The following is a 9,815-nucleotide window of genomic DNA, read 5'->3' as shown; positions in this document are numbered from 1 at the left end:
CTGTGTCCTAAAAAGCATCTCGAGGGTAAGATGATTGTTAAATTCTTTAAATTCTTCAAATTCTTTTTCAACTGTATATTTTGTCTTAAAATAATACTGCACAGCACATACAAACCTCTACAAACAAATACATGCACACATGTACATGTACAAACAAAGTATAATAACAAGAGTAATGTTGCATGAAAGGAATTTAGAAAAGGGGGCTAAAAAATGAAAACACAGAAGACACCACAATGAATAACAGTATGAATGCCATCTTAACTCTTGTCAGAAAATTACATATAAAAGAAATGGTCTATAAAAAAATGCCAATTGCAGTGATATTATTTTCTTAAATTTTCAGAGATAATTTTCTCGAGTTACAAGTGTTGAATCACAAATACTATTAACTTCAAAGATCAGATCAGATAAATGTCAGTTCAGACCGTCACCATCTGCTCTTTGTGTTTAAAATGACAACAAAGTGTTAAATCATTAAATATTTTGGCAGTGATTACGACCCCAAAGGTAGGCAGGACTGTCACAGAAAATAAATTCTAACTGGCATCAGTCATGTTTTATCTCCTCCCATATCTCCGAAAGAACTGCAGTTTAAACAAAGAGCCTTAAGTCTACTGTGGCCCTTTTCCTCCCTCTGCTGTGCAAAATGATGCTCACAAGAGCCAGTCAGGTTTCACTTACACACAAGATTACAGATGAGTAAAATGAAACATGTCATCGTACTGTTAACGCATTAACTCTTGAGAAACATGATCATCTTTGGCTGTGGTTGACATTTGTATTTGTGTATTAGTGTAAAATGTTATTCCTCAGGTGAGTCTTAAATCACAAACAATCTGATTGACATTTTACACCCTAGTACCCTATACTCAGCTGTGAAATACAACCTAGTACATTTACTCCAGTGTTGTATGACGGTGTGAATTTCAGGCACTTGTTCTTGATATAAGTCTATTCTTTTCGTGCCAATTTATACTACTACTACTACTCCAACACATTCCACCAGGAAATATTGCCCTTAATACTTCACTACATTTATTTGTTAGCTTTAGTTACTAGTTACTTTACAAATTTAGATTTTTGTAAAAAAAAAAAATGTTTTGTTATACATTAAATTACCCAAAAATGTATACAAGTACAGCTGAAACAATTAGTCACTTAATCAATTACCTGACTGACAAAAAAACAAAAAACATTCAAGTCATTTTCTATTTTTGGGGGGATTTTTACTTTTAATACTTTACATGTTACTGATTATACTTACTTACTTTTTGTTAAGTACCATTTCCAATGCAGGACTCTTACTTGTAATAGAGTATAGGATCTGACTACTTCCTCCATCACTGTTTATACTTAAAAGTACCAATACCACAATAAAAAATACTGCATTGTAAGTAAAGGGCTGCGTTGAAAATGTTACAGATGTAAAAGTATGATAAGGAAAATATACTTTAAGTACTCAATGCAGAAAAATGGCCCCTGTGACTGATATATGATTATATAACTATCAGTCACAGGGGCCATCTGACTGATTTTACACTAGCCAAAAAATATTATCATAAGCTTCTTAAAAGCATATCCAAAAAAAAATATTCCAAGTCAAGAGAAAAGAAAGAGATGGAAATGTTCACAGCAAGGTGAAAGAAAGCCTTCCAGCAGTTTGAAGACAAAAATAAAAATGTGTATTTTTAGCAAGTGGACTTCCTTGAAGATAACTACATGAAGAGAGAGTAGCGAAAATAATCATTGTATCTTTTCCTTGCAGCTCCTTGTTTTTCACTCTGCTGTGAACTCCCTTCAGCTCCTCAGGGGGAAACGATGACAGCTGCTGCCTGTTCAGTAACAGCTACCTTAATTGTACCGTGGCACTGTTTCCAATGCTGAGAGTTCATTCCTGTTTGAACACAGACACAGTTTGGTTTGGGCCCAGCCAAGCATGAATAACTTTGAACTGGCTATGTTTTAATTGGCCTTACCCCCATGGGGGATGAAGTGTGTTATTGAGTTTGTGGGTGCTGATTCCATGCAGTCAGCCGGTAGCACATGATCGCAGACACCAAAGTGCTCAGTTCTTCTTTTATTGGATCTGGTTGTGCAATCTGCTGATATCTTCCACCTTCATCACTGAAGTTTAGAATAGCTGGCAAAAATTACATTGTATGTCTCTGGAGAATGTAATTGTGTTTTTACTTTAGGATCACTGCTAAAAAATTGTGCTGTTTTTCATCAGGAATGGAAAATCTCACGGTAAGCAAGAGTTTTATTCAGATTTGTCATTCTGTAGATCTGAGTTTTTAAAAAAATGTATGTAATGAGGCAAAATCTGAAGCTACAATGCGTCAGGTATGCTCTAAATGGCTTTAGTTTATCACACAATTCTACATTTTATTTATATAAGTTAGGGGTTATTGTTTTGATGTCATAAAATGTTTATTCAGTCCTGCAATAATTTTAGAATGCGTTGTTTTTTTATTTTGTGTACATTTTTGTTTTCTGACCGAGTCTTAATTTTGTCCAGAGTGTTATTTCCTCTTCTGAAATCAAATTGGAAGCACTTAAAAAAAAAAAAAAAGATTTATCTATCTACCTAGTCGCAGAGAAGTTACTTCATCAATTTATTCTAGAGACATCTTTAAAAGTCAAAATAAAAGTTTTCTGCTATTTATATGATTTTATTGAGGGATACAAATGCACGTTTGAATATTGAGGGAGACATGTTCCTTGCGTCCCCCCTGAAATCTATACCTGAGGTAAATGGATATCTATGGCCCTGTATACACCTGGTATTAACATGTGTTTTAACCACCAAGACGAGTTATGATCCAATCACTTCAACAGCTTGTCTGATATGCATGTGTCCCAGTGTGTCTCTGAAAAGCACCAGTGCAGGACGTGCTGGCTGTTTTGGTGACAGGGTACTAGAGCCCTATAACTTACAAATTTTGTGTTAAGTTGGACAAAGTAGTGTGGACGTAATAATTCGGTGTGGATAACAGTCATGAACTTTTGAACACAAGTGGTCAGCTGGAGACGTATATGCAACTGGTGATGTGTCTTGGCTGTCCACTTGTGTTCGGATCACAGAAACATGTTAGTACCAGGTCTAAACAGGCACTAATACTGCTGTTAACTGTCCTGTTCTGTCCCTCAGCCAGAACAATGGCGCGAGATCATGAACAGGAAGATGCGCTTCCCTCCGGAGCTCCTCAGTGCCATCCAGGAGGGGAAAATAGAGCTGCTGTGTGGACTTTTGAAGACTGGCGATGGCATCATCCGCCAGCTGGATGAGTCTGAGGATCGCCAGTGGAGGGAGGCGCTCAACTTGTCCATCCGCCTTGGCGATGATAATTGCATGGACGCACTCTTGCAGGGGGTCAAGTTTGACTTTCGGCAGATTCACGAGGCGTTGCTAGTGGCTGTAGACACTAACCAGCCCAGAGTGGTGAAGCGCCTGCTGGACCGCCTAGACCAGGAGAAAGGCAACAAGATGGACGTACGCTCCTTCTCTCAGGCCATCTTTGACCACTCCATTGACAACTCCCAGTTTGCCCCTGGTGTGACTCCCCTGACCTTAGCCTGCCAGAAGGACCTGTATGATATAGTCACCATGCTCACCCAAAAAGGTCACATCATCCCGTGGCCACATAAGATATCCTGTGCCTGTCTGGAGTGTCGTAACGGCCGGCAGTACGACCTGCTAAAGTTCTCCTTGTCTCGCATCAACACCTACCGTGGCATCGCCAGCCGTGCCTACCTGTCCATCACCTCTGATGATGCAATGCTCAGGGCTTTCAGTCTCAGCAAAGAGCTCCGCAAACTCTCACAAAAAGAGCCAGAGTTCAAGGTCTGGTGAGATTCAAAGACATCCACATTTAGTGTTCATGTCATCTGTCTGTGTTGTTAAAACTCTGCTGTGGTGCCTCTGTTCCTGTAGCCTCAGTACCTGGGCCTGGAGGAGCTCTGTCAGGAGTTTGCTGTTGAGTTGCTGGGCATGTGTCGCAACCAGAGCGAAGTCACCACCATCCTGAACAGCTGTGGAGACGAGAGTCAGGACTCCTTAGATGAGCAGGCCTTTGAGGAGGGAATCCCAAACCTGTCACGTCTGCGGCTCGCTGTCAACTACAACCAGAAGCAGGTAGGTGGATGCAGAAAGTTTTGTCAATCAGTGATCAGGAAAAGACTTCCAAAATTTGTTTCTCACTCTGTGTGTTTTTTCGCAGTTTGTGGCCCACCCAATCTGCCAGCAGGTGCTGTCATCTATCTGGTGCGGGAACCTGGCAGGCTGGAGAGGCAGCAGGACGGCCTGGAAGCTGTTTGTCTCTGTTGGGATCTTTCTCACCATGCCCCTCCTCTGCCTCGTCTACTGGATCGCACCCAAGTCAAAGGTCACATCACGAATATTGTTGAGAAGTTATGCTGAACATGTGTGTTTTGACCCTGACAGGTTATCGTCTCTTGTGTTTTCTCCAGGTGGGAAAGATGCTAAAGATTCCGGTGATCAAGTTTCTCCTCCACTCTGCCTCCTATCTGTGGTTTCTCATCACGTTACTCGGAGAATCAATAACAATGGAGATGTATCGAGACAAATTTGCTTCGCGGCAGCAGAATATCCTGCACAGCTCCTTCCACATGGTGTGGGTGGTCGGTGCGTTCACTTTCTTTCCTAAATTCCCTCTATTATGCACAAACATAAAACTCAAAGTTTATACTATGCTGTCTTACGTAGGATTCTTCTGGTACGAGTGTAAGGAAGTGTGGATCGAGGGGCTGCGGAGCTACTTTCTGGACTGGTGGAACTGCTTGGACATGATGGTGCTCAGCATGTACTTGGCGTCCTTTGCGTTGCGTGTCCTTATCATGCTCAAAGGTCACTTTGTCTGCCATGATCATAACGGCACAGAGGAGTGTATCTACTTCACTCAGACTAGTGAGGAAATATCAGATCTATCATCCAAAATAGTTATCGGGGGTCTTCAAAGTTCTAACTGCTAAACTGGCCTGTTTTGTTCTGTGAAACCGTCTCGCAGTCCGTGACGACTGGCATCAGGAGGATCCCCAGCTGATTGCAGAGGTGCTGTTTGCGGTGACAAGCATGCTGAGCTTCACGCGGCTGGCGTACATCCTGCCAGCACACGAGTCTCTGGGAACTTTGCAGATCTCCATAGGGAAAATGATTGATGATATGATGAGGTGAGATACTTTTCATCTCGCCTGTTAATCGATCATTGGCCTGGAAGAGAATTCAGAGAACATTACAATCTTTTTTCTTTTCCTAGATTTATGTTCATATTGATGATCATTGGAACAGCCTTCCTCTGTGGCATCAACAATGTCTATGTTCCTTATGTCATCTCTCCACATCTTGGCAAGTAAGAATATGGCATGTGCTGAAAAAACGAATATGCATATGCATATACACTTATCAGTCACAGCATTAAAACCACTGACAGGTGAAGTGAGTAACACTCACTATATAGTTACAATTCAATGTTGTGCTGGAAAACCTTGGGACTTGGCATTCCTGTGGATGCCAGCTGACACACTCCACCAACCCAAACCCTGATTTTAGATAAAGTTTACCCCCTGAAGGCAACATCCCTCCCTGATGGCATTGGCCCCACCAACCGGACAATGTGCCGTACCACACTGCAAAAACTGCTCAGGAATCGCAGAGGAATGTGATAGAGCTTAAAGCACCGGCCTGGCCTCCAAAGTCCCCAGATCCCAGTCTAATCAAGTATTAAACTGATGTACTGCGACCCCCAGAGCTAAATCCAACCTATGATGCCATCCCTTAGGGGTTGTCCTGTGGTGTTAGGCACCAGGGTGTTTGACAGCAGATCCTTTGAGTCCTGTGGGTTGCGAGCTTGATGCACTGATCAGATTAGGTTCTGGGAAATTTGAAGGGCAATTTGATGCCTTGAGCTCTTTGTCCTGCCCATCATCAGGCCATCCCTGGGCAGTATTTGAAGTGTGTAATGGCGTATTGTCCTGCTGCAGGGGCCACTGTGAGTACCATGAGGCGATGTACTTGACTGCAACAGAGTTTGGGTTGGCTGTTTGTGCCAAATGGCATCATTATGGATGACAAGAACCAAAGTTTCCCTGTCAAAAATTGCATCGTAACAAGATGATCCATGTTCACTTTACCTGTCAGTGGTTTTAATGGTGAGGCTGAATGCTGTACATCACCACTGTTAGTGGGGAAAAAAGGAAAAAGGTATGAAAACTTTCTCATGTGTGCTGCTGTAGGTTCAATGAGACATTCCACTTCTTATTTTGGACCATGTTTGGTGTGGCCAACCAGGACTACGTGGACATGCCTCAGTTTGTGTTGGCAGAGTTTGTCGGAAGGATTCTGTACGGCATCTTCACGCTTGTCATAGTCATAGTCCTTCTCAACATGCTTATTGCTATGATCACCAACTCCTTTCAGAAAATTGAGGTATGGTGGTATTTTGATGTCACAACTTCAGTAAAACCTGAAACCAGACTGGAATTGACACCTTTTTTCCCCAGGATGATGCAGATGTCGAGTGGAAGTTTGCCAGGTCAAAGTTGTACCTCAGTTACTTCAGAGAGGGCCTCACCATGCCAGTGCCCTTCAACATCATCCCCTCACCAAAAGCTGTCTTTTACATCATAAGGTGAGCTCTAAAACTCCAAAAACACCTTTCACCTGTGAAAACACCTCAGTGTGTATCCATATCTTTATTTTTTTATTGTAAATTCTGTTCCAGGGGTATCTTTCGGAAAATCTGCTGCTGCTGCACTTGCAATTCTGAGACAAAATATCCCCCTATAACCTCTATGGTAAGTGTGTGTTTCATGCTCATATTTGGGAGTTAGTGTGACTGTAGTAAATAAAAATATCCTCTACATATTCTTTGCTGTGCACTGAAATGTGTGATGTTATATGTGTGTTTTCAGACCAGTGGTAAGAAATCTGAGGACAGTCAGTTACCTTACCGGCAGCAGGTGATCAGAGCTCTGGTGCAACGCTACATTGAGTCAGCTCGCAGGGAATTTGAGGAGACCAAGAGAAAAGGTAACGACAACTTTGTCACAAATCTTTCAGGGCTTAACGGTCAGAGAGTAATGCATTAAAAAGTTGTTTCCTGTTTGCCCCCCAAAAAAACCTGGCCTGTTGCATGCTGCCCTCCAGGCTATCAGATAAAAAGTCTAAAATTATAAATAATGTAAATGTTATGTTTTTGACAACAACAAAGAATAGTATTTTAAAATTACATAATGGACATGTTGACTTGGAATTCTAACCAGTCAAAAAACAGTTGTTGATATCTATTCTTTCAATCACCTCACAGATTAAATGTTAAAAGGCTTGCCATTGTGGTCGAGCTTGCAGGGGGCATGTGATTCATAAGGGTGCAATTGCGAGGGCATTGACTACACCACCGAAATATGAAACAGACTTTTGAAAATGAAAAAATGAAATTGTTAATATTTGCAGCTGTGTCCAATCCTGTAGTGTGTCTTGTGTAAATATGGCATTTAGGACAAAGAGTCACACTCTCTAAAGTTTTTACAGGTTAAGCTATGATAAAGTCTTTATTCAAACCCCCAGTCTGTAGCATTATTTAACTTTTATGTGCCTCCAGACTGTATTGTGATTGGAGTTTTCTCGTCCCTCAGATATTGGTAATCGGATCACTGAGCTGACAAAAACCATCTCCAGGATGCACACTGATATGAAGGTGGTCCAGCAGCTTCTGATGGACGATGGACACACTGATGCATTGAACAAGGACGGCTCCTCCTTCCTGGGGAAATACATCATTGGTGCCAAGAACAATTTCAGAGGTTTTAACAGCAGGCAAGATGACAAAAATCCAGCACTTAAAGTGACAGTGCACCACGGAGAAGAGGGGGTGGATAAAGAAAAGGTCGACTCAGATACAAAACACGAGTCAGACACACAACTGAATCAGGTGGGCGAATGTGGAGCAGAGGGATCAGAGTGGGTAACAGACTATGATGTGGTGAAAATGGAGGAGGGCAGAGCGAAAACAGAGCTAGGAGACGAGAGGGACACAGAGTCAAAAGAGCAGGTAGGAGGAGATGAAAATGAAAATGTTGATTATGAAGTGAGAGAGGAAGTGGTGGCAAGTACAAGTTTGAATCTTGTAGAAGAAAAGGTGAAAGCCGAGGCCATGCAGGAAGAGGTGGAAAAAAGAACGGAAGGGGAGATACTCGCAGGGGTAAAGGTAGGTGAAAAACACACAGACACAACTCCAGAACAAAAGGAAAGCACCACAGTGGACAGTGAAAAGACAGACACAAAGACAGTGGCAAACAGGTTCAAAGACATAGAGCTCCAAGAAAAGAAAGTGGAGGCAAAATGGATGAAGGGTAGAAAGTTTGAGCGTAATGTAGGAGAGAAGTCTGGTGTCAAGGAGAGCAATGCAAACCCTGTAGCCAACAAAATTATTCCCTCGCCAACAGGCAGCAGCAGCTCCCAGGACACTGGCTTTGGTTCCCAAGAAGGGGAGGGATCGATTGATGGGATGCTAGTGAGACCGTAACTTTAGCGTTGTCCCGTTTAAAGGACCTCACCGACTTTCTCAGGGTTTGGTCTCTTTGTTGACCTTATTCAATATCTGATAAGAGGGACATTTTTGGGAATAGTCTTGCTCATAATTGCCTGTAAAATAGCAAATTGTCATTTTTATAGTTTGGTTGTTGCACTGATTAAACAAACAAGACACAATGTGCTAATTATTTAACTTCTTTTTTTATTCAAAGAATTATTGACGAACGATTAACTTTCTCCCCAAACACTTCAGATTCATAAATCAAATTTCCATGACTATTCAGAACATATACTTGTAATTTCAATATAACTTTAATTTTGTTACGCAACAGAATCACATGATTTTTCAAAGCTTTCATGGATGTCATCAATTCCATGACTTTTCCAGGCCTGGAAAATTAGATTGTAGAACTCTATGACTTTTCCAGGTTTTCCTTGACTGCAGGAACCCTGGGGAGGACAGATATGAAATGTGGGATTTGAGGGTCCAGTAAATGCATTTCCTGCATTTTGGTGAATTTTTATACTTTTTTTTTCTTTTATGCTCCAGTTTATGGTGTAAATATCTTACATTTTGTCAGAACAAAAGTCACTAGCCACTTTCATTTTTTTAAATCACCCTACATCCTCCTGAACTCTATGCCTGTGCAGCAGTTTATAAAAAAACATTTTAGATTTTCTCATTTTCAGAGTGAATTTTCTCACAGTTACCATCACATATTAAAGTTGCCAATGGATTTAATTTAAAAAAAGTCAATACCTTAAATTCAGAATGCAAGACTTACACCAGTGCACCTCGGTCTACATCAGTGGCAGTAAAATAGGGTTACAGTGCCTTACAGTTAGAAAATACCTCAGTTAGGACACTAAAATCAATGACCGTTTACAACTGTAGAATACAGGCTGTTACATTGGTTAACTGCTTAAGTGTCACTAATGTGTCACTAGCTGTGCTGTGGTTTTGTGCTGGATGTCCCTCTCCTCGCTGCCATTTTTCAGACTTCACTGTTCAGCAGCAAAGAGCCTCTGTTAGCCGTTCTTGTTTCCCTTAATAAAATAATATCAGAAGAAAGTGGCTTTGTCTTCAATTAAATGTTTGGCACTATAGTTTCTCTGTAACACAAGTAAAACACTTGAAATGACATTTATTTCCAAGTCTCTGTATTTCATGAACATAGTGCAGGGGAAATTTAACTCTGTGCTGACTTTGATGTAAAGGATCGTTTCGTTTACAGTCAGCAGCAGAACAACACCCTGCTAC

General features: G+C 41.3%; 1 protein-coding gene across 1 annotated transcript; it reads left to right on the top strand.

Moving 5' to 3' along the window:
• The first annotated feature begins 2,106 nt into the window (after positions 1 to 2,106).
• LOC121952981 (short transient receptor potential channel 2-like) lies at positions 2,107 to 9,614 on the top strand. Its single transcript, XM_042499875.2, has 13 exons — positions 2,107 to 2,250; positions 3,155 to 3,847; positions 3,938 to 4,138; positions 4,224 to 4,388; positions 4,474 to 4,648; positions 4,730 to 4,930; positions 5,031 to 5,193; positions 5,280 to 5,372; positions 6,256 to 6,448; positions 6,523 to 6,650; positions 6,744 to 6,816; positions 6,934 to 7,051; positions 7,657 to 9,614. Exons 1-13 carry the CDS (start codon positions 2,236 to 2,238, stop codon positions 8,544 to 8,546), a joined length of 3,108 nt encoding a protein of 1,035 aa, XP_042355809.1. The 5' UTR covers positions 2,107 to 2,235; the 3' UTR covers positions 8,547 to 9,614.
• Positions 9,615 to 9,815: the final 201 nt, after the last annotated feature.

Source organism: Plectropomus leopardus, chromosome 15 (genome assembly GCF_026936395.1).
Source record: "Plectropomus leopardus strain MGB_pleo_1.0 chromosome 15, ASM2693639v1, whole genome shotgun sequence".
Taxonomy (NCBI): Eukaryota; Metazoa; Chordata; class Actinopteri; order Perciformes; family Serranidae; genus Plectropomus; species Plectropomus leopardus.
Note: the sequence above shows the minus strand (reverse complement) of the source record. Positions and strands in the feature narration are given on the sequence as shown.